The 23,293-nt window shown below is 57.0% G+C and overlaps 1 protein-coding gene across 6 annotated transcripts in view; it reads left to right on the plus strand.

Moving 5' to 3' along the window:
- MOB2 (MOB kinase activator 2) overlaps nucleotides 1–23,293 on the plus strand; it is a 76,598-nt gene that overhangs the window by 42,363 nt on the left and 10,942 nt on the right. Inside the window, exon 1 of one of the 6 annotated variants that reach the window (XM_034646281.1) lies at nucleotides 15,591–15,616. The exons of 4 other annotated variants lie outside the window; for them this stretch is intronic. In XM_034646281.1, the coding sequence (XP_034502172.1) occupies nucleotides 15,606–15,616 (11 nt within the window). In that variant the 5' untranslated portion in view covers nucleotides 15,591–15,605. Of the gene's footprint in view, nucleotides 1–15,590; nucleotides 15,617–16,049; nucleotides 16,212–23,293 lie in introns of those variants that run through there. One more of the 6 variants, XM_002920115.4, reaches the window with a different exon arrangement.

Consider the following 23,293-nt stretch of genomic DNA (forward strand, 5'->3'; position numbering starts at 1 on the left):
CAGCCCGTTCTGCATTTCCTCCTGAGAGTGCTCCCTCCAGGCACGAGGTTGTGAGGAACGGCTCAGACACCCTGGCCAGGTCCTCACCGGCCAGGCTTGTCAGGTGCGGCTTCTGCTCCACCTGGGTGGGACAGCAAGGAGGCAGCTCCGGTGGCTCGGTGCCCCTGGTCTGGGTGGCCTGAGACATCTGAGAGTGAGGGGGTACGTGAGGCACCTGTGCTCTGGGGACGGGCTCTGCACTGGGGTGTCAGGCCTCTTGTGCAGAGGCTCACTCGCCTTTGGAACCATGCAGTGCTGGCCACATGCAGGCACTGCTGGCTGAGTGCATCAGAGTGCCCTGGGGGCATTGCTGGACGGGGACAGGGCAGGGAGAGGGGGGCTCTTGTCAGGGCCCCTGGCCCGAGCTCCACACAGGGACAGATGTCCCCTGAGGGGACAGTGCCAGCATCGGTGGGCAGCTCTGTGGCAGCCCAGGGGCAGCCCTGTTAGCTGAGCCCTGCACTTGCATTCTCTCCTGTCCAGGACAGCTCCTGTCCTCTGCCTCTTTCGTCCTGTCGCCATGACCCGGGCCACCTGCCAGCCCAGCCCAGACTGGCCCTCCCGCCTTCTCCACACATCAGGCCTCTGCTCACGGCTCTCCCACTCACATCTTTCAGGAGTTTCCACGTGGCTCAGGCGCGGTCCAGACCTCAGCCTCGCTGCCGCCTGTCTCTTTAGGCCTCTCCACGTGGCTCTCCTGGGGGTAGGATCTGTCCTTTCCAGGGGTCCTCATGGGCTGTTCCCTGCACAGTCTTCTTTTCCTTGCCCTCCTGACTCCTCCGCCCTCAGCCCTCACCCACCTGGACCCTTCCCCACGTCATGTTGGGGTTGGACGCTCATGTGTGTTCGAGGCTGAGGTCACTCGTTCGCTCACTGCCCCCCTCAGGGCTCCGCTAGGCGCTGGCGCACCTTTGTTGAGTGAGTGAGGGGCACGGATGCGCAGAGCCTGTGAGCGTGGGCGGCGCGCCTCTCTCTCTCTCACATGCCGCAGTTAAGCTATGCACACTCCTTGGACAGGCTTCCTGAAGAGGTGGNGAGGCATCTGGGAGCTGACAAGTGAGACCCCGAAAGGTCAGGAGAAAGAGTCGAGGGAGGGCAGGGCTGCCGCAGTCCCGACTGAGGTGGGCGTGAGCTCCAGCTCTTCCAGTGTGCTCGGGGGCTGGCGTGGCCCAGTAGTACGGGGGTCGTGGCCTGGGGAGGTGAGGGCAGGAGTCTTAGGAAGAAAGGAGCACAGTGGTCACATGCGTGCATGCGTGTGCGTGCACACACACACATATACGGGTATACATGTGCACACACAACTACCCACATACACACTTGCATAACTCACACGTACTCATATTCACACCCACCTACATACACTCAAGTTCATACACGTATACACACACAGCCCTCATGCACTCACACACATACACAATCCACGTGTAATCATGGACACACACACGTACACATAGTCACGAATATACACACTTATGCACACATATGCAAATACACACACACACTCTGCTCTGCAGTGTGTGTAGCTGGACAGTCCAGACTTGGCTTACGTGGAGAAGAGCAGGACACGGGTGGATCAGCGGCTGGAAAGCTTTCTTGGCCCACTCGGGAGGCTTGAGGAGACGGTTCCGTGTGGGTGGCCTGGCATCTGCCCTGTGTGATGTCTTTAAGGGGTGTGTGTGGATCTTCTTCGTTGGCTTTCGGGGTTCAAGAGGGCATGAAAGTGTCCATGCTGGTCACTTTGCTGGTTAGAAGGACCTGTTGAGGTCACGCGCGTGGGGCGCTGTCCGGAGAGCTCTGGTGTGGAGATGTCCCACAGCTCTGCCTGGGCTCCTTCTGGGAGCCGGCAGTGTGGCAGCTGCTGTAGATTGAACAATGACGGTAACCCTGTCTCTGGCCTTCCAGGCCTCTGAGAAGGTTCAGGGCTCTCCAGCTTTACTCTTCAGTGCCGTAAAGTTTCTCTTACCCAGGGTGCCAGGGTTCTCCGAACTGAGTATCCTGTCTCGCCTTGTTTACCGAGAAGGCAGGCAGGGTCACAGGTCTGGAATAGCAGGAGAGGACGTCAGAGGAGCCGCTCTCAGAGGCCAACTCTTCTCAGAACTCTGCTCCTTCCTTCCGGCAGGCCGAGGCCTGTCTGTGCTCCGGGAGATGCTGGGGAGAAGCCCCCACTGTTTACCTGCTCATGGGTGTCTTTCCGTGCAGTCATGTCTGTGCCTCCAGCTGCTGATGGTGGCATCTGCCTGCTTTGAAGGCCGCTGTGGTCCATAGAACCAAGGTCCGAGGCAGAATGTTTGTTTTCTGGAATACCCCGCTCCTGTCTCTGCCTGGGAGGTGCTGCTTTCCATACAGGCTCTTTGATGACCAGGAAGGAGGGAGAGCCACCTGTCCAAAAGGTCTGGTAAGCGGGCGCTTCCTCCTTGTGGAACGGAAGTCGGCGGCAGCCCGTTCTGCATTTCCTCCTGAGAGTGCCCTCCAGGCACGAGGTTGTGAGGAACGGCTCAGACACCCTGGCCAGGTCCTCACCGGCCAGGCTTGTCAGGTGCGGCTTCTGCTCCACCTGGGTGGGACAGCAAGGAGGCAGCTCCGGTGGCTCGGTGCCCCTGGTCTGGGTGGCCTGAGACATCTGAGAGTGAGGGGGTACGTGAGGCACCTGTGCTCTGGGGACGGGCTCTGCACTGGGGTGTCAGGCCTCTTGTGCAGAGGCTCACTCGCCTTTGGAACCATGCAGTGCTGGCCACATGCAGGCACTGCTGGCTGAGTGCATCAGAGTGCCCTGGGGGCATTGCTGGACGGGGACAGGGCAGGGAGAGGGGGGCTCTTGTCAGGGCCCCTGGCCCGAGCTCCACACAGGGACAGATGTCCCCTGAGGGGACAGTGCCAGCATCGGTGGGCAGCTCTGTGGCAGCCCAGGGGCAGCCCTGTTAGCTGAGCCCTGCACTTGCATTCTCTCCTGTCCAGGACAGCTCCTGTCCTCTGCCTCTTTCGTCCTGTCGCCATGACCCGGGCCACCTGCCAGCCCAGCCCAGACTGGCCCTCCCGCCTTCTCCACACATCAGGCCTCTGCTCACGGCTCTCCCACTCACATCTTTCAGGAGTTTCCACGTGGCTCAGGCGCGGTCCAGACCTCAGCCTCGCTGCCGCCTGTCTCTTTAGGCCTCTCCACGTGGCTCTCCTGGGGGTAGGATCTGTCCTTTCCAGGGGTCCTCATGGGCTGTTCCCTGCACAGTCTTCTTTTCCTTGTCCTCCTGACTCCTCCGCCCTCAGCCCTCACCCACCTGGACCCTTCCCCACGTCATGTTGGGGTTGGACGCTCATGTGTGTTCGAGGCTGAGGTCACTCGTTCGCTCACTGCCCCCCTCAGGGCTCCGCTAGGCGCTGGCGCACCTTTGTTGAGTGAGTGAGGGGCACGGATGCGCAGAGCCTGTGAGCGTGGGCGGCGCGCCTCTCTCTCTCTCACATGCCGCAGTTAAGCTATGCACACTCCTTGGACAGGCTTCCTGAAGAGGTGGCCCTCTTTACTGGGGAGCAGTACTCTGGCCTGAGGCTGCATAGCAGGTGTGGGGGAGCCAGGGGGGACCCCAGCAACCCCAGTGCTACCTTGCGGTTACAGTCTGCTCTGCGCTTAGGGTCCTCTCAGCCTGGCCACGTGTCTGCAGCCTGTGGTAGGTGTCGGCTCATGGAGAGGGCGCCCGGAGGTCAGAATTACCAGTGTTCACCTTTCAAAGTCAGATGCCCCAGGAGCTCGCAGGTCATGTTGGGGGTGGGGGGTGAAGCCATCTCCCCCACATTGGCAAGCAGCACACGTGCTTTCCTGTCCAAGTCGCTGTGTAGTTTAAGGGGTGTGCAGACCCCTAGGAGGCCGCTGCTTACTGCTGGACTCTCCTGGGGCTGAATGTCAGGCCTTCTTCCCTGTGGCAGTCACCCAAGGCTCCTGGCTGTGGCAGTCCAGTGGAGGACAGGCTTTCATGGTGGCCTGCAAGGCCTCAGCTCAGTGGCAAACAGAACACACGTGCGTGTATCTGTGTGCATTGGGGGCATTGGGGTTTTCAGTGGCAGGCAGCAGAGCCCTGGGTGCGGATGGGGTGTGGGTCTTCTCCAGAAGGACCACATCAGAAGGACCTTTTTCTGTGCTCGCTTCTTTATTTAACAATGGGCTGGTCGACCTGCCTCTCTCAACACACGTTCCTTTTGTGCCCTCGCTGTGCCAGGCACACTCTGCAAGTGTGGAATGTCGTGCCGAGGAAGCTGCACTCACCCCAGACCCCCGGTCCGGCATTTCCTGGGAGCAGGGAGAACCAGCCACGCACTTCTGGGAGCTCAGCCCAGCCCGGCACAGACTGGTGCTCCGTCCACACTTGTGGGAGGGGTGGGGGGAAGGGAGGCGCCCATCCAGCACCCTCGCTCCCTTCCGGTGTCCACCACATTTGCAGACAGCATCACTGTTCTTTTGTGACCGCCCCGTGTCTCCCATCATGGAGGGAGCAGTGAGCATGCACAGGAACCTGGCCGGGGTCTGGCTGCTGTGCCAGGGGACATCTGCATGATGCTGGCTCGGTGTGGCAGTGCACTTGGGGTACCTGGGCCCTGTTGCTCCAGTCCTGGTGAGGCACTGGGGGCGGAGGCAACCTGCAGAGGAGCCAGGCACCTGGCCGGGCACCTGGAGGAGGCAGGAGCAGCACCCAGCTGTGCTGGCAAGACGCAGGGGTGGGCGAGGGGGCTGGGTCCATGTCACAGTGCCTGACCCAGAGCAGGAATCATGGGCACTTACACCTCCCGGCCCTGGGCCCATGGCTGCTTTCAGCTGGAGTCAGCTTACTTTAGCTGGACAATACACCTTTCCCCAGAGGACCCTGGACCCAGGCAGGCGCCATGGCCCACGGGTGTCCTTCTGCTGCATTAGCCCTCTTCTGGGGCAACATCGTGTTTTAGGGGATGTGACTCGTTTCCAGGCAGGTCCGTGTGTTTAGTGTTGTCATCCAGCCCTTGTGTGGGTGAGTGAGTGCACGGGCAGCATCCAGGGACAGAGAGAGCAGACTGGAGGGGCAGGGGAGGGAGGAGAGACCATCGGCGGCCACCGCAGTCCTGTAGTTAGAGCAAGAGAAGCTTCAGCCGGGGTGGCCCCACTGGTGTGCTCTGTGGATAGCCTTGAGGACCTGCCGGTGGACGGAGGTGGGTGGGAGCGGGTAGAGTGGAGCACGTGTCTCCTGAGGACCCAGGAGAGGCCACACTGGAAGGGCAGGCTGAGTGTAAGGTGCCTGTTAGGACGGGTGGAGCAAGGAGGTGTGACGGGAGTTGTCGACGTCTGCTGTGCTGTACTTGACACACAGTGGCCGTGCATCGAAAGGGTCCCATCCTGTACGTGTTCATGTGTGTGCCCACAGCTACAGAGCCCTCTCCACAGTCAAGGAAGCGAACCTACCCATCACCCCCCTCCAGTCGTTATGGATTAGTGACATTTTCCGGCCACTCATGTGAGTGAAATCCCCTCAGCGTGAGTTTGCAATTGCCCATGTTGTTGTGTGTGTCAGGAGGTTGTTCCTGCACGTCCTTGGGTGGGACTCCGGGGCACAGGCAGGCCTCAGCTGCTCCACCTGTCCACCTGCCAGGGGCTGTGGGGGCTGTTTCTCCACCTAGGCTGTGACGGGCAAAGCTGCTCTGAACGTGCGTGTGCAGGTCTGTGTACAGACACACACTTTCTCTTCATTGGAGTGCCTGGGTCAAATGACACGTGTATGCTTCACACTTTAAGAAACTGCTGAACTGTGTTGTGCGGCGATTGCGCCAGCCCTGAGGGAGAGCGCCGGGGTCCGCCCCCCGTCAGCCCCCCATCAGCCCCTCGTCTGCCCCGGGCGCACGTGGGCTGTCCAGTCATAGCCCTGCTAAGGGCGCGAGGCCGTGGTGCGTGTGGTTTGCTCGGCCTTTCCTCGGGCTCTGATGGCCTCCGGCGCCTTCTTTGTGTGGTGAGAAGGATCTGCTCAGACCGTTTGCCCGTTTTCTACCGGGTTTGGTCTTCTTGTTGAGTCATAGGGGGCATTAAACCTTCTAGATGCAAGTCCTTTGTCAGACACGTGCTTTAAGAGGGTGTCCCACGGCCTGCAGCTTGTCCCCAAGAGGCTAGTTGGGCAGTGTGGGCTCACGGGGGGCTGCTCCTTGCTTTAGAGTCTTTCCCCGGGTTCCATTTTGGGAAACCTCTCTCACCGCGTCTTCAGGTTCGTTCGTCCTTGCTCTTGCCACATTCAGTTGGCTGTTAACTCCTACCCAGAGTACTCTCGTCACAAATGTAGTTTCAATGTCCAGAAATTCAATTTGGATCTTAAAACGAGTCTTCCCTGTCTCTCCCTAACGTGCCCAGTGTTTCCTGCAGCTTCTGGACCAGGCGGGGGACACAGCTGTGCCGAACTTCTCTTGTTGTCTCCTCATCCTGTCATCTGGCCATTTGGGGGTCCTTTTCAATCGATGGCTTGACTCTTAACAATGGATTGCATTTTCCTTCTTCCTTGAAGGCTTGGCTTTCCCGACTCTCTATCCAGACCATGTGAGCTCTGCCTTTTTTGGTGCTGCGTGTTTTTGTACATTTGTAGCTATTCTTGAGCTGTTTCTTGGACTCCCTTTGGAAACAGTTGCTCCTCTTCAGTTCCTGTTCATGTTCTTTGTTTGCGGGGTTATGGCGCTATTTCATTTAGAGCTAATTCTTCTCACTGCTGATGCAAATCTTGAGTATTACATCTGACATTGTGAGTTTGAAATTGCTTTTATTTCCCCAGATTGGCTTTCTTTGATGTGTGAAAGCAATGGGCTCTTTGGTAGCAGAGCAAGGCAGCCCTTAGCATTGGGAAAGCCCTTTGTTACATGTGTGTTTAGGGGCCAGGTGCACACTGGCTGCTCCTGTGGTCCCACTGAGCTTCCAGCCACATCCCCTGGCCACCCGGTGATCACAGTGCCAGGCTTGGTGGGACAGCCGGGCTCCCACCCTGCCACAGCACAGGGCCACCAATGGAGCACCTGCGCAAGTCAGGACAGGTGGGTTTCCAGAAGTTTCTGGAGCACACATGAAGTGCAAGACTAGACTCATGACCCACCCAGGTTAGAGGAACAACTCCAGAGGGTGCTTGTCTCCCTCATGCCTCCTTTGGAGGAATGGAAGTCCCCGCCCAGGCCAAGCAGAGGTGGGCTTTGGTGTGAGGAGACAAGACATGGTCTCAGCAGCAGAGCACTCCCTGCCTGCCTGGCAGTTCTGGAGAAGTCACGATAGTCACCACTGGTTGTTCTTAGACTTTGCTTTAGAAGTATGCATGTGCCCCGCAAAGTGCCCCCTTCCATTTGTTGTGAAAGTCACTGGTGCCGCTGGCCAAATGCAGACCATGCCTGGAGGAATCCAGGGAGCACCCTCACCCCTGCCACGTGCTTGTATGCCCCAGGTCCCCCTGGAAGGCCCCACGTGTGGAGCTAGAAGCCCTTGCTGTCCATGGAGATGCATGGAGGAAGACATGCGTTCTGTCACTGTGGATGAGAGTGTGCTGCCGCTGTTGGTTATCCAGGGATATCGCCGTGGACCTGACTTCTCTGCACACCAGTTCACACTCACACGGGCAGCGTTACACCGTGTGTGACATTATAATGCACCGTGGCCCAGGGCTTGACCATGAGTGATCACGCCTTTGCCACGCTAGCCGCTCTCAGGCAGCCCCAGCGCACTGAGGAAGGGTACTGCCAAGGACGCTGTAAGCCCGGGTGTTCACGGGCAAGCCTGTCTCTTGGCTGGAGGCTGGATTCATGTCCAGACTTGAGATGAGCAGCGTGTAGTTAAGGGTGAGGTTTTAGTGGGCACGTGGGCTCTAAGCTCTGTTTCCGAATTCACATGTTCTCTTCCCTTCATCCCATTAACCGAGCTACTCTGAAGCAAATTCTGGATGCCATGACAGGATAGGGCTGCTTTTCCTTAAACAGAGAGCATTTTATTATCATATCAAAGCAGCAGCCCTTATAATAACATCACATATCCAATCAGTGTTCATGTTTCTCTAGTTTCTTATTACTTTCTTTAGTGTTTGGATTCCATACATTGCGGTTCACTGACAGGTTTTATAATTCTCTCTTTCTTAACTTTGTATATTGAAATGATTATAAACTCACAAGAAATTGCAAACACAGCCCAGAGAATTCAGTGTCCCATTCCGCCAGCCCCTGAGTGGTGACACTGCACACAACTGCAATGTTGGAGGGTGACATTGACACAGCACTGTTCACTAGGTTGCAGACTTGACTCAGCGAGTCTCTCAGTCCACAGGCCCTGGTGCCTTCTCTTTTCTCCCTGTGGTCCCCTTGAGGAGACCTGGCAGCTTCCCTGTGCTGTTTCCCAGCCATCCCTGTCATACAGTTTAGCATGTTCCCTCTGTGCGTCCTGTAAGTTGTCAGCTATCCCGAGACACTAGTTGGATGGAGTTCTTATTCAGGGGCGAGACTCCTTTGCCAGGGTGGCCTACCTCCGGTCGGAGGCTTGTACTCTCGGGCTGTCTGTGACTTGCTTGCAGACTCTTGACCACTGCCCAGAATCACTCCTTTGTTAGGCATTACAATGGCCACATCACAGCCTCCCTTCTCTGTTGGTCGGATGGAATACTTGCTTAAAGAAAACCTTCTCCTCTTCGACTAACCTGGCCCCTCGAGGAGCAGGACACGTGCTTACTCTGTCCTTTCATTGACTGTCCTTCAGAATAGAGATTTGGTTCTTTGCCGTCCTCCAAAGGTAAACAATGAGGTGTTTTTGTGAAAAGTATCATTAGACAAAGGTTTAAACACCTCTGCGTTTCAAGCCACTGGGTTGTTGTCCTTCCATACACCCTTAAATTGCCTCACTCTTGACCAGGGAATGTCTTCAGGCTAATTCTGAGTCATGGTGACAGTGACCCTCCTGGCCTCAGACAGAGTTGCAGTCCTTTCCGCAGACAGCAAGGTACACATCTGGAATCCATGTTCTGGAACCTGCCTGGCTACCTCAGGGGCAGCAATGTGTAGAGGCCACAGTCTGGACGTCGGGAGTGCTCTCCGCTTCTGAGCTGGTTATGTTTTCTTGGCCTTTGCAGTGGACAGAGGTAGAAAAGGTGTGAGTGTGGAGGACCTGTGAGTTCTTCTGGGTACTTCAAATCCAGGCTCGGGACCTCCGTTCCATCCGCATCCCCATACCACAGAGCCTGTTCTCAGCCATACCAACTCCCGTGCCCATTCCACGCCAACCATACCCACAAGAGGAGCACAGAAAGCAGAAGCCCCCCGTGTGGGAGGACACGCAGGGGGACCCTTCCACACCGTCGGTGGCAATGGAAGCCGGTGCGGCAGCCGTGGGACACGGTGTGGCAGTTCTTCCAAAAACTGAAAATGGAGTGACCGTGTGATCCAGCTGTTTCTCTTCTAGGTGTTTACCCAGAGTACACGAACAGGGACTCGAGTGGACGCTTGCCCACGCACGTTCACAGCAGCCGACGCATGGGAAAAGCCCAAGTGTCCATCGATGGACGAGTGGATGGGCAAGTGGTCCATCCACACACCAGACTGTCACTTGGCCTGAACACGGAGAGACACGCTGACACCGGCCACAGTGTGGATGGACCTGGGGGACATGATGCTGAGTGAAATAGGCCTGACACGAAGGGACAAATACTGCAGGATTCACCCACATGAGGTCCCTGGGGTCTCCAGATTGACAGGGACAGAGAGTGGACAGCGGGCGCCAGGGCTGGGGGAGGGATGGGGGTCAGTGTTTCATGAGGACAAAGTTTCTGTTTAGGAAGATGAAGGGTTCTGGAAACGGTTGGTGAGGATGGCTGCACAACATTGTGAATGTGCTTGGTGCCCCTGAGCTGTGCTCTTAGAGATGGTGAAGACGGTACACTTATATGTATTTTGCCACAATAAGAAAGAAGATTGTTTAGAAATGTTGTTCTTTTAAATAAATTCAAAATGGGTGAAAGATCTAAATGTGAAACAGGAAACCATCAAAATCCTAGAGGAGAACACAGGCAGNGAGATGCATGGAGGAAGACATGCGTTCTGTCACTGTGGATGAGAGTGTGCTGCCGCTGTTGGTTATCCAGGGATATCGCCGTGGACCTGACTTCTCTGTACACCAGTTCACACTCACACGGGCAGCGTTACACCGTGTGTGACATTATAATGCACCGTGGCCCAGGGCTTGACCATGAGTGATCACGCCTTTGCCACGCTAGCCGCTCTCAGGCAGCCCCAGCGCACTGAGGAAGGGTACTGCCAAGGACGCTGTAAGCCCGGGTGTTCACGGGCAAGCCTGTCTCTTGGCTGGAGGCTGGATTCATGTCCAGACTTGAGATGAGCAGCGTGTAGTTAAGGGTGAGGTTTTAGTGGGCACGTGGGCTCTAAGCTCTGTTTCCGAATTCACATGTTCTCTTCCCTTCATCCCATTAACCGAGCTACTCTGAAGCAAATTCTGGATGCCATGACAGGATAGGGCTGCTTTTCCTTAAACAGAGAGCATTTTATTATCATATCAAAGCAGCAGCCCTTATAATAACATCACATATCCAATCAGTGTTCATGTTTCTCTAGTTTCTTATTACTTTCTTTAGTGTTTGGATTCCATACATTGCGGTTCACTGACAGGTTTTATAATTCTCTCTTTCTTAACTTTGTATATTGAAATGATTATAAACTCACAAGAAATTGCAAACACAGCCCAGAGAATTCAGTGTCCCATTCCGCCAGCCCCTGAGTGGTGACACTGCACACAACTGCAATGTTGGAGGGTGACATTGACACAGCACTGTTCACTAGGTTGCAGACTTGACTCAGCGAGTCTCTCAGTCCACAGGCCCTGGTGCCTTCTCTTTTCTCCCTGTGGTCCCCTTGAGGAGACCTGGCAGCTTCCCTGTGCTGTTTCCCAGCCATCCCTATCATACAGTTTAGCATGTTCCCTCTGTGTGTCCTGTAAGTTGTCAGCTATCCCGAGACACTAGTTGGATGGAGTTCTTATTCGGGGGCGAGACTCCTTGCCAGGGTGGTCTACGTCCGGTCGGAGGCTTGTACTCTCGGGCTGTCTGTGACTTGCTTGCAGACTCTTGACCACTGCCCAGAATCACTCCTTTGTTAGGCATTACAATGGCCACATCACAGCCTCCCTTCTCTGTTGGTCGGATGGAATACTTGCTTAAAGAAAACCTTCTCCTCTTCGACTAACCTGGCCCCTCGAGGAGCAGGACACGTGCTTACTCTGTCCTTTTATTGACTGTCCTTCAGAATAGAGATTTGGTTCTTTGCCGTCCTCCAAAGGTAAACAATGAGGTGTTTTTGTGAAAAGTATCATTAGACAAAGGTTTAAACACCTCTGCGTTTCAAGCCACTGGGTTGTTGTCCTTCCATACACCCTTAAATTGCCTCACTCTTGACCAGGGAATGTCTTCAGGCTAATTCTGAGTCATGGTGACAGTGACCCTCCTGGCCTCAGACAGAGTTGCAGTCCTTTCCGCAGACAGCAAGGTACACATCTGGAATCCATGTTCTGGAACCTGCCTGGCTACCTCAGGGGCAGCAATGTGTAGAGGCCACAGTCTGGACGTCGGGAGTGCTCTCCGCTTCTGAGCTGGTTATGTTTTCTTGGCCTTTGCAGTGGACAGAGGTAGAAAAGGTGTGAGTGTGGAGGACCTGTGAGTTCTTCTGGGTACTTCAAATCCAGGCTCGGGACCTCCGTTCCATCCGCATCCCCATACCACAGAGCCTGTTCTCAGCCATACCAACTCCCGTGCCCATTCCACGCCAACCATACCCACAAGAGGAGCACAGAAAGCAGAAGCCCCCCGTGTGGGAGGACACGCAGGGGGACCCTTCCACACCGTCGGTGGCAATGGAAGCCGGTGCGGCAGCCGTGGGACACGGTGTGGCAGTTCTTCCAAAAACTGAAAATGGAGTGACCGTGTGATCCAGCTGTTTCTCTTCTAGGTGTTTACCCAGAGTACACGAACAGGGACTCGAGTGGACGCTTGCCCACGCACGTTCACAGCAGCCGACGCATGGGAAAAGCCCAAGTGTCCATCGATGGACGAGTGGATGGGCAAGTGGTCCATCCACACACCAGACTGTCACTTGGCCTGAACACGGAGAGACACGCTGACACCGGCCACAGTGTGGATGGACCTGGGGGACATGATGCTGAGTGAAATAGGCCTGACACGAAGGGACAAATACTGCAGGATTCACCCACATGAGGTCCCTGGGGTCTCCAGATTGACAGGGACAGAGAGTGGACAGCGGGCGCCGGGGCTGGGGGAGGGATGGGGGTCAGTGTTTCATGAGGACAAAGTTTCTGTTTAGGAAGATGAAGGGTTCTGGAAACGGTTGGTGAGGATGGCTGCACAACATTGTGAATGTGCTTGGTGCCCCTGAGCTGTGCTCTTAGAGATGGTGAAGACGGTACACTTATATGTATTTTGCCACAATAAGAAAGAAGATTGTTTAGAAATGTTGTTCTTTTAAATAAATTCAAAATGGGTGAAAGATCTAAATGTGAAACAGGAAACCATCAAAATCCTAGAGGAGAACACAGGCAGCACCCTCTGNGGCAGTACCCTCTGACCTTGTCGCTAGCAGCTTCTCACTAGACATGTCACCGGAGGCAAGGACAAGGCAAACCAAAAAAGGACTATTGGGACTTCAAGACAAGAAGCTTCTGGACAGTGAAGGAAACAGTCAACAAAACTAAAAGGCAGCCTACGGAATGGGAGAAGATACTCGCAAATGACATACCTGATAAAGGATTAGTATCTAAAAATCTATAAAGAACTTACCAAACTCACACTGAAAAAACAAATAATCCAGTTAAGAAACAGGCAGAAGACCTGAGCCGACACTTTTCCAGTAAGACATCCAGATGGGCCACAGACACAGGAAAAGATGGTCAACGTCACCAAGCATCAGGGAAATGCAAATCAAAACCACAAGGAGACACCACCTCACGCCGGTCAGAATGGCTAAAACGAACAACTCAGGAAACGACAGGTGTTGGCGAGGATGCGGAGAAAGGGGAACCTTCCTCTTACACTGTGGTGGGAACGCAAGCTGGGGTAGCCACCGTGGAACAGTATGGAGGGTCCTCAGAAAGTTGAAAATAGAGCTACCCTACGACCCAGAGATTGCACTTCTGGGTGTTTACCCCAAAGATACATATGTAGTGATCCGAAGGGGTCCCTGCACCCCAGTGTTCATAGCAGCAATGTCCACAATAGCCAAACTATGGAAACAGTCCAAGTCTGTATCCACTGATGAACGGATAAAGAAGATGTGGTGTGTGAGTGTGTTTGAGTGTGTTAGACATTGCGGTGCCAAGTGTTATTAAAGCTCTGGGTTCCGTTGTCTTTCCTTAAAGAGTGCTGTGGTTATTCCAGTATGCAATTCGTTTGCTCTTGGGTCAGCAGGAGCCTCTGAGGCTTGGTGAAGCTTGATGAGGGCAGGACTAGAGAAACCTCCCCTGGGGCTGCTCTAGCCCTGCCCCTGGCATGGCTTTCCGTGGGGGCCCTGTGGAGCCTCAGTGGAGTGCCCTCCGTCTCTACTCTGGGAGTGGCAATGCCTGTCTTCTGCCCTTGCAGCCTCCAGAGCACCCCTCAAGCTTACGGCTCCCCATAGCTGCTCTTTGCTGGGTCCTCGGAGGGCCCTGCATGCCCTCATCCGAGTGCTTGCCCAGAGCCTCACCTGGCTCTGTCCTTCTTTCGGGAGTCCCTTCTCTGGGCAGCGCAGCTTGTCTGGTACGCGGCGCTGCACATTACAGCCACCCCAGCTTTGATCCTTACCTCCGTCCGAGACTGTGAAGCCTGCATAGGCTTCACCTTCCCGCACCCCGGCCTCCAGCTGCTCACCCTTGGGTGCCCTGCTCTCGGGCACCGTCCTGAACCACCAGTGTTGTCTGGCATCCGAAACCCATCGCTTTGTGTGTTTCACCCAGTTGTAGATGCTGGTGGTGGAGGTCAGCCCGGGACCCGTCACCCTGCCATCATGCAAGTGAATGTCTCTTTGTTCCTTTTTTATCTAAAGAATTCCTCCTTTCCATCCTGTGTTTCCTGCATGCTGGCTTTGTGTTCCTTCTGATTTAGCCTGCATTTCGGGGGCTCTCATATCTGGTTCCTCTTTTGAGTTCTTTTGTCTCTCTCTTCAAATCTTTAAGTCACTTTATTTCTGAGATTGCCTAATTTGTTGGGTTACAGTTTTCATCTGTCTTGTGCATGTGTCTTTCTGGGGTGTTTTGGTTGTCAGTGGAGGGCTTACTCTGTTTTGCTCTCTTCTGTTTTGTTGGACTTAGCCACGGAGCTTTTCCCACGTGCTTTTAAGCAAAGCTTGCACTCTCCTGCACCGTTAATAAGGATGCTGGGCCCGCTCCCTTTGCTGCCTTTACAGTGTGGAGCTCCCTCTGCCGTGGTTTTGACTAAGTGATTCAGACCCTTGTGGCTCCTCAGAGGTGTCTCCTGTTGGAGGGGGGAGGTTATAGACAAGCCAGGGGAGGAGGCTGGAGTGATCCACGGGTGACGGATCCATCGGGGGCATTGGGATGAACACATGTGCAGTGTTACGCAGATGCGCACAGAGATGGGGATTTAGGTGTATAGGTGAGCACACACGCGTCTCCCTGCTCTGTCGGCCGACAGGACCTAGGAGAGTACCACCCCCCAGCCGGGTGTCAGGTTTTCACCTTCTCCAATAGAAGGGACCAGGGTTTCCTGGAGAAATGGCTGGATCTGATGCCAGACAGGAAGTGGGACAAGGTGAGCCCGGAGCAAACTTCTAGTGCTCTGCCGCGGCCCCGCAGGCTTGTCCTCCCTCCTGGGGACTCCATGTCTCACCTGCCAGGGGCTGCGTGGCCAACCGGTTAGCGGCTCTACCCTGGGCAGGCAGCACGAGTGGGGGTGCCTGAGGTTGTGTGGACTCCCAGGGTGGCCCCAGAGACACTGTCCTGCCAGGAAAGAAGAGACCTTTTTTGTCCTGCCTCCCAGGTGGCTGGAGCTCTGTTGCTGGCGTCCTCAGCTGTGCCGGGCAGGGGCTGCCTTTCACTGTTGCACATTGATTTGTCCTTTTGGTGGCTTTGCGGTGGCCCCTGCAGAGTTGGGTTGAACTTGGCCTGATGAGGTCGGCAGGGACCTTTGTGGGATGTGGCCTTTCGGGGGTGGAGGGCAGAGCTGGGCCTGGGCATATGGGTGCAGGGGCCTAGCAGACCTATGGCTGTGCTCTGTGCTGGGTGGGGCTTCTCAGGGAGCGTGGGGACGGGCTGTCACCGTCACTGTGGGCAGAACTGAAAGCAGGGCTGAGCAGAGCACCGTCCTCTTTCAGACGTTTGATGTTTTAGTACTCTGTGCCTCCTGTGTCTGGACCAGCTGCACAGAAGGTCGCGGGCGCTCAGCTCCTCGCTGCCCTACACAAAGGTGTTCTGGGTATTCGGATCTGCCCTCCAGGAGCAGCCTTTGCCCAGTGCCAGCTCCGTGCCTGCTCTGGACACCCTGGGAGCCAGCTGGCCTTATCTTTCCAAGGCCGTATGAGTGTAGGTGTGCCGCAAGCCCGTGTCCATGCTCTGCAGGTGCGTGGCCAGCCTGTTTGTCTGCAGCCCAGCTAGCCTCCACCCCTGCCCCCTGCCGGTTTCTTGTCTCACCTACGCTGGGGTCTGGCAAGGGTGTGTGTCGCCCCGTGAGCTCCTGGGCCAGAGCTGCTGCCTGCTCTGTCAGAAGGGCCCTGTGTACCACCCTGGGGCCTCGCTAATGGGTCCTTGCAGGGGTTGTGCCCATCTCCTCCGGCAGTGGCCTAAACCCCACACAGTGCCTGCAAGGCGCCACTTTGAAAAGGCGATTGAGACACTCCCTCATTTAACCAGACTTGGCCAGCCTTTGCCTGTAAAAGGAGCAGCTGTTTGTCTCTGCCAGGCCAGAGCCCTTCTTTCTTCCCCTTCGTGTCCTCATTGGCTGGTCTCCTGGAGGGAAGGAGGGAGGGAGGGAGGAGAGGAAGGAGGGAGCGGCTGTCCAGTGCCTTGGCTCCCACTTTCCTTCCCCATCTCTGCACTGCCCCACCATGCTTGGAGATCACAGCAGTCACCCCACAGACCGAGCCCTGCTCAGCCAGCCCCCCAAAACTGGACTCAGCTGCAAAATGGTGCTTCAGGCAGTCGGCAAAGTGCTCAGGTGAACGGGGCAGGGAGCAGTGGGGGTTGTCTGTCCCTAGTCCCTACCCCAGGGGTCGGCCTGGGGAGGAGTGGCTGTAGTTGCTCTCCTCCCACCTAAGGTCCTGGTGGTGTGCAGTCTCTTTGGGGGCTGGGGGCAATTGGATTTGGCCAGGAACTTTGGAGCCAGGTTTTCCAAATGCCTGTACTTCCTGTTGCTTGTGGGAGGGAAGGCCCTTGTGCTCCTTGAGGAGTGCGGCCCTGGAGGACCTGGATGAGAACGGGGCCCACCAGTGACCCGTCTCTCTCTGTGGTTAACCATGTTTGCGACCACGGCAGTCCTGCCTTGCCGTCTTCTAAGCCTGCCAGACCGGCAGGGTGTCTGTCCCGTTGTCCCTGGGAGGGATGGCTGGAACCTGTCCATGAGTAGCCTTGTCCAGAGACCTGACATGGGCCACAGCTGTCCACTCTAGGGGCTGGGGGCTGCCAGAAAAGCCATTTCTGACAGCTTTTTAAATTTCTTCTTCTTACCTGCAGAGGGGTGTAGAGCAACTCACTCCAGTGCCGGTTCTGCCGGAGTGGAAGTTGCCTCCGGCGCTGGTAGAGCGAGTGGCCTGCTGGTGGGAGGATGTGGGGGCAGGGCAGCAGCAGGCTGACCTGACCCTCAAAGATGGGCAGGCCTGTTCTGTGCTGTGGGGCTCCGAGGGGGCCAGGAGCCCGGCCAGAGCCCGCGCCCAGAGTGGGTCACGGTATAGACGCACATCGGCTTCCTTCAGTATGAACTTCTCACATTTGCCTGAGACTTCAGCAGGTCATCCTTTTTAAAATTGAAAGTGAATGTCTCTTGCTTTTCCAGTTCTGTCTTTAATTATAACCAAACTAAGCAAGCTTCTTGGTGACCACCTGAGGGGAAGCCGAGCCCAGCTGGAGGTCGGCATGGAGTGACTGAGGTGTTCTAGTGTGTGTGTGTCTGTGCATCCGACCGTCTGTGGGCACCTCTGGTTTCCTCCTTTGTCGTCCACGGGATCCTTCCCCGCAGCGGGTCACCTGCTGCCACATGGGGAGGGCTCACAGTGAATTCTAAGCAGAAATCAGAGATCCCACCTGTTAGCTAGCCAAAGCTGTCCTTTCGTAATGTTAGAGTACGAGATTTGGAACCGTGGGCAAGGTGTGGGTGCTCTCCACCAGGTCTTTGGTTCAGATCAGTAACGGTGACTGTCACTGGCAGTGTGCAGGGAATCGTGGGTGCCTACATGGTGCAGGCGTACCTGTGCATGGTGGGAGAGGGCCGAATGCTGAAGCGGGCTCTGCAGAAGACAGGGGCCAGACTGACCCGGCCGAGCACCGGCGTGCCACTGTGGGAGACTAGAGGCCCAGGCCCTTCTTACTGGGGGCATCTGAGAGGACTTCATGGTGGAGGTGACCTTTCAGCCCGGCATCAGAGGAAGAGCGCTTACTTCACCGATGTAAGGTGAAGTCACTTCTCACCGATGGAGAAGTGAAAGTAAAATTCAAACTCTGAGCAAAGTGGCCATGTCGTGGCTCCAGTTGTGGGTCAGACGGCTCGCAGCAGGACCTGACACGCGTGGACGTTGGGTCCACAGTAGTCTGCAAACCTTTCTCAGTCTGCCTTGGCTTTTTCTGTCTCGGCGGGTCTCATTTTGTAGGGGACACAAAGGCTTGTGAAAGCATGCATTGTTTGGGAGGTCCTGACCGCCAGGCAGTTAAACCAAGAAGAGAAATGACCTGCGCATCCCTCTCCACAGCGTCTGGCTGGCCGTAGCCCGTTGGGATTTGATGGGGGTCCCATGGGGTTCTCCCCAGCTTTTGGTTTGCAAGGTTCTGCAACAGGAGGGAGTACAGTGACACTGGGGCACCAGGAGTGGCAAGAACGTGATGCAGGCAGGCGCCCCCACGTGTCAGAAGTGGTTTTCAGGCCCCGCTCGGCCTGCTGCGTCAGAAACTTGGGGGTTGGGAGTGGTGCCAAGCCCTGGTGTTTTCACTCAGCTTGGGGTTGAGGGAGATGCCTGGCCCTGGTGGTGGGCCCGAGTGTCCCCTGACCGTCTGGGTGACAGGGTGACAGTGATGTCCCTGCGGAGCCTGTGCCCTCATCACTGTCCTAGGAAGGAGGTTTGGAGGAGCCTGGACTTTGGGCCCTGCTGCCCCCTGGGGAGTACGTGGGTCCTGTGCACACGACCCAGAGGTGCTCTTGCTGCACCCAGCGTGCCACCCCAGACAGCTGCGCTCGTCAAGCCTGGGCCCACGAGCTCCCTCCTGCCTTAGCCTGGTGTGGGCAGCAGACGGCAGGCACCCTGCTCGTGCTTTCTCAGTCCTCAGACACCCTCTCAGCGGGTCCGTGTTTTCCCAGCCCACCACCAGCACAGGCTCTGTTTCTGTGGAGCACTTTCTATGGAGCCTCTGTGCACCATGGGTCCTGTTCACACATCCACGGGTTCCTCGTAACCCTGCTCCCCCACCCCCAGATCTTTGATCTCCATCCCATGAGTCTGCCTCCAGACGGGGCTGCCTCTGTCACTGCCCACGTCCTCCGGGGTCAGCGTCTCCACGCTTCCCTTGACTTCCTGGAGGGGTCCCCTCCTACATCTGCCCTGCCTCCTTCCTGGCCAGGACCTTAGCTGTCCTGGGATGCCAGCATCCAGTGAGCACTGCAGGGGCCAGATTGGGGGACAGAAGGCTGAGCAGGACTCTGAGGAAAGAGGGGGTTCTCCTTCTGTCCTGCCCGTCTCTCCTCCTGGCTCAGTGCGCCCCCCTGCTCTGTGCCTGGGGACCACCGGCCCCTTGCCCCAGCATGGCTGAGGCCTTGAGGCACCCTGAGTTCCAAACCTGACAGTTACGGATTGCTCCTTGAGGGTGGGGCCATGCGCCCGACGTCTGCCTGTGGGGGCCCGCTCTTGGTGTTGAGCTCGCTGCTCACCGCGTCAGCACGGGGCAGTCTGGGCGGGTGCATTCCCACAGCGCGTGTGCGTCCCTGGGGGAGACTCCCCTCCTGTGGCTGACTGCTGGGCAGGCATCACTGCTGCACCCTTGTGTCACCTTGCTCAGCGTGGATGGATGGTTGCATGTCGGTGCCGGCTTACACTGAGCAGCCTGAGGGGCCTTCTCGGTGGGACTGGGGTGTGACTTTGGACAGAGAGCGTATCAGGCCAAGCATGTGTGGGGCATGGGGACTCCTGCGGACGTGGTAAAGGTGTCAGGAGCAGGGAGGGTGAGGGGTGAGGAGACAATAGGAAGATGTTCTCAGTGGAGCTTGGGCCCTTCCCAAATGGTTGCCCAGCCTTGGAGCCCACCCTTTAGACCAGGAGCAGCGTGTGGAGTTCTGTTGGGGGTTTTCTGCGTGTGCCTGTGGCAGGCCACAGCCTCGTGTCCACCGTCTGGTCCCTTCAGTGCAGCTCCATGCCAGGACTGCACCTTCCGCTGCCACTGTGGGGGTCGGCAGGCGGTATGGGAGGAGATCCAGAGAGGAGGAGCCCAGCTGCGTGGCTCCCAGGCAGCCCTATGGGCCTTGGCTAGATGGAGCCTCTGCTCCAGAGCTCAGTGCCTGTGGGGTGGGGGGCGCAGGGTCTTGTGTGCTCCACCCATGTGGCCACACGGACAGGCATCATACAGCCTGTTCCATCTTGAAGCCACAGGGTGTCCTCTGAAATCTTGGGTCTTTTGCTGCCGGTGGCAGAAGAACAGGGCTGGGCCAGGGCCACTTCTGGCACCCAGAGGGGCTGAGCAGTTTGGCAGTGGCCAGGACGGAACCTGGGGTGGGAGGGACCCGTGTGGCTGGGCTTGCAGGACCACTTCCGCACGGGGGCCCTGGCTTGTACCTTGTCCTGCTGCCTTTGGGTCAGTGCCCATCGTCGCTGCCTGCCTGTGGGACTGAAGGAAAGAGGACCCTGTGACCAGGCTCCAGAGGAGTCTGGGTCGGCTGGCCTGGCAGAGGGGTTGTCCCAAATTGCACAGAGGTCCAGGGGTCGGAGGCCCACACTGGATGATGGGAACAGGGGAACTCGCGGGAACCAGCTTGGAGAAATTGAGCTTGGCAGGCCTGGTGCATAGCTGCCTGTTTGGCCTGTTTGTTGCAGGAAAACAGGTGCAGACAGCAGCAGGGGAGAAGGGTGAGGAGGCTGAGGCCTTCTGACCACACACATCACAGCCCACGTCCTCCCAGGGTTGCCTGCCTGGCCCTTGGAGCGTCGGCCCAAAGGGGCTCCCAGTGTCCCCTGGAAATGGACTCGCCAGCACGAGGGTGCCACGCCCTTCCTAATGCAGTGTCCCCAAGTGGGCCTGTGTGTGACCCCGGTGGTGTCTTGAGCCGTGCCAGTTCCTGCCGCTGCTCTGCCCATAGCTGCTCCATGAGCAGCTGGTTCTGACGCGAGCTCTTCATGTCACTTGGTGACATGACTCCTGGACAGCAGGGCAAGGAGATGGTCAGGCAACTGGCTTCACAGTCCAGGCCCCCACGGGCTCCATCCCTACACATGTGATCATGGGCCCCTCTGGACCCGGAAGCCGAGGCCCAGCATGTGTGGACAGCTCGGGGGTGCTTCTGGTCAGGTGAGTCAGGGTGAGGCGCAGGCAGATGTGCACCTAGAGCAGAGGTGAGGGGTGGGGGTCAGATTGGGCCTGGACGCAGAGTGGAGAACCCAGCCCAGCAGATGGACACTTGGCGGGGGGTGAGCAGAGCAGAACCGGCACAGGCTGAAGGTGGATCCCGTGGGCTGGTCCCTCGTGCCTGGAGCTGTAGGCATAGGACATCTTCCAGGCAACTTCAGGCTGACAGGGCGGTGTGTGACTCAGTAGCAGAGACCAGGGTCAGGAGAAGGGCAGGGGGCAGGGAGCGAAACGGTCTGCCCACCCATTTCCTGGTGGAGTGTCTGAGGGCATCAGCAGAGCCCCTGGGCTCCCTGAGCCCTCCCAGGGCCAGGTCTTCCTCTGCATGCTCTGGGGAAGGGTGGGAGCCTCACTGTCTTGGGCCAAGGAACCACAGGGCCCTGAGAAGCATGTGTCCACACTTGTCCCCAGTGAACAGCACCCCCCCTTGGCCGAGGGGTCCCCTGAAGTGCTCACTGCAGGTGTGTATGTAACAGAGATCGAGAGAGAAAGAGAGAGAGAGAGAGAGAAAGACTTCCACGACCTTTCTCCAGCCATGCAGGCAGCACTGGGAGCTCCAGGTCAGCGGGGGTCTGTCCCGCCCTGTCTGCAGGACACTGTGGCCCTGCGTGGCATTGGCCACTCCCGGTGGTGCACCAAGAGGCTGAGAACACGTCGCCTTTTAAGGAGAAGATTTGCTGAGAAGCTGAGGGAAAACATTTCCCTGGCATTCGGGGAGCATTTTTCCTTCCTGTTTCTCTTAAATAAACCACTAGCAACTTTTCAAAACAGAAGAAGAAAAGGACAGGGTCAGGGAGCTGCAGAGACCTTTTGCCCCTACTGGAGCAGGGCTGGCGGGGAGGGGCGCACAGGGAGCTGGGTGCCCTGAGTCCTTTGGATGGCCGTGTCTGGCTCAGCCTTCACTAGGCCATGCCCCAGCCAAGACCTGTGGGGCATTCCCATCTGGGCAGCTGGGCCAGAGACTGAGGCCAGGAGTGAGCTGGTCTGCTTCTCCTTCCGTAGACGCTGCGGACTTGAGGGTGTGAGCGGGCGGGGCCTGGCCAAGTATGCTGGCACCCCGGGTCCAGGTCCTCAGCCTGCCTGCCCCCAGCCCTCAGCCCAGCCGGCACCCCGACCCACAGCCCTCCCAGGTGTGCAGGTGGCCAGGTGGAGGAGGGTGGCCTTTGGTGCAGTGGGCCCATGGTCGTCCCAACAGTAGTGCCTGCGGGTTTGCCGTGGCAGGGGCATAACCACTCCTGCCCCCAGCTCTGTAGAGCAGGGCGGGTGGTGGGGGAGGAGGTGTGCTCTGAGGGACGTGTCTCCTGGAACTCCAAGGCCTCCAGCTGTCTTATCCTGTCCCCGGGGCAGATGTACACACTTCCCCTGAGCTTCTGCTCCTGGGGGGATGACCCCTCCTTGAGAGTTTATAGCCAAAGCCGGCCTTTTCTGGTCAGTAAGATGTCCTGATAGTATTGATTTGAAGTTTGTTTCTACAAGTCACGGGTGTACCATGAAAGAACTTAATGGTCCAGCTAAGAACCAAGAGACTCATTCGTGCTATTAGGCATTTTCCTTCAGTTTCTCAAACTTTCTCCCAGGAACCCAGTTCCAAACTTAAGGGGAGTCCCTGCGTGCAGGAGGACTGCGGCACTGCTTTGAGCTGCTCCCCAGATGGTGAGAGGCCCCCTGCACCTCCACGTTGGACGGCTGCTGCTGGGGAGGCCATGTCTGCATGCGGCCGTCCACGGGGTCCTCTGCCTGAGGCCCGTGTGCCCCGCATGGGTTCCAGTGTGACGTTCGGTGACTGACCAGCCTGGGCTGTGTCCTTAGCTGTGGGCTCTGGGCCACTGTGTTGGTCACTTTTCCCTCTTAAGGGATGTTCCATCTCATTTGCGTACCTAGGTTGCACAAACGGTGGCCCTGGCTCTGGCCTTTGGGTGGCTGGCAGGGGGCTGGTTTGGGGCGCAGGGCTCCCCCTCCAAGGAGGGGGCCCTTTCAGCACCAAGAACTTTGGTTTTTACGGAGCTTAGGTACTGATACTGATACCGGATTTGAATGAACACAGACATTTCACAAATACGTATTTAGTTCTGTAAAAATAGCTATAACAGGCTCGTTCTGTTTCTGTATGACAGTATATTTTTATGGAAAATAAGTACTTTTGTAAGCAAAAAACCTTTTGGTGCGAAGTGGTCATTTGAGCAAGTCTCTGTAATGCCTGGCTCATGCCTGCCTCTCTGCCCCTGCCCGTAGCCTGCACTGTGTGCTTGGGACGGAGCCCGGGTGAGGAGGACAGGGTTGTGCAGGAGAGCCCCAGCCGTGTTGGCATGCAGTGAGGGGTCTGTAAGGGCGGGCGGCTGGATCGGCTGCACGGAAGGGTGGGGAGCCTGGGCCAGGGAAGCTCACCCCTGTGTCCCACCCGGCAGCCCTGTGGGCCAAGGTGGCTGCAGCATCATGCATGAGGGGTGGGGCCTGACTAGTGTGGCCACCACCCCACCCTTTCAG

The sequence above is a fragment of the Ailuropoda melanoleuca genome, chromosome 16 (assembly GCF_002007445.2).
Source record: "Ailuropoda melanoleuca isolate Jingjing chromosome 16, ASM200744v2, whole genome shotgun sequence".
NCBI classification, from domain to species: Eukaryota; Metazoa; Chordata; class Mammalia; order Carnivora; family Ursidae; genus Ailuropoda; species Ailuropoda melanoleuca.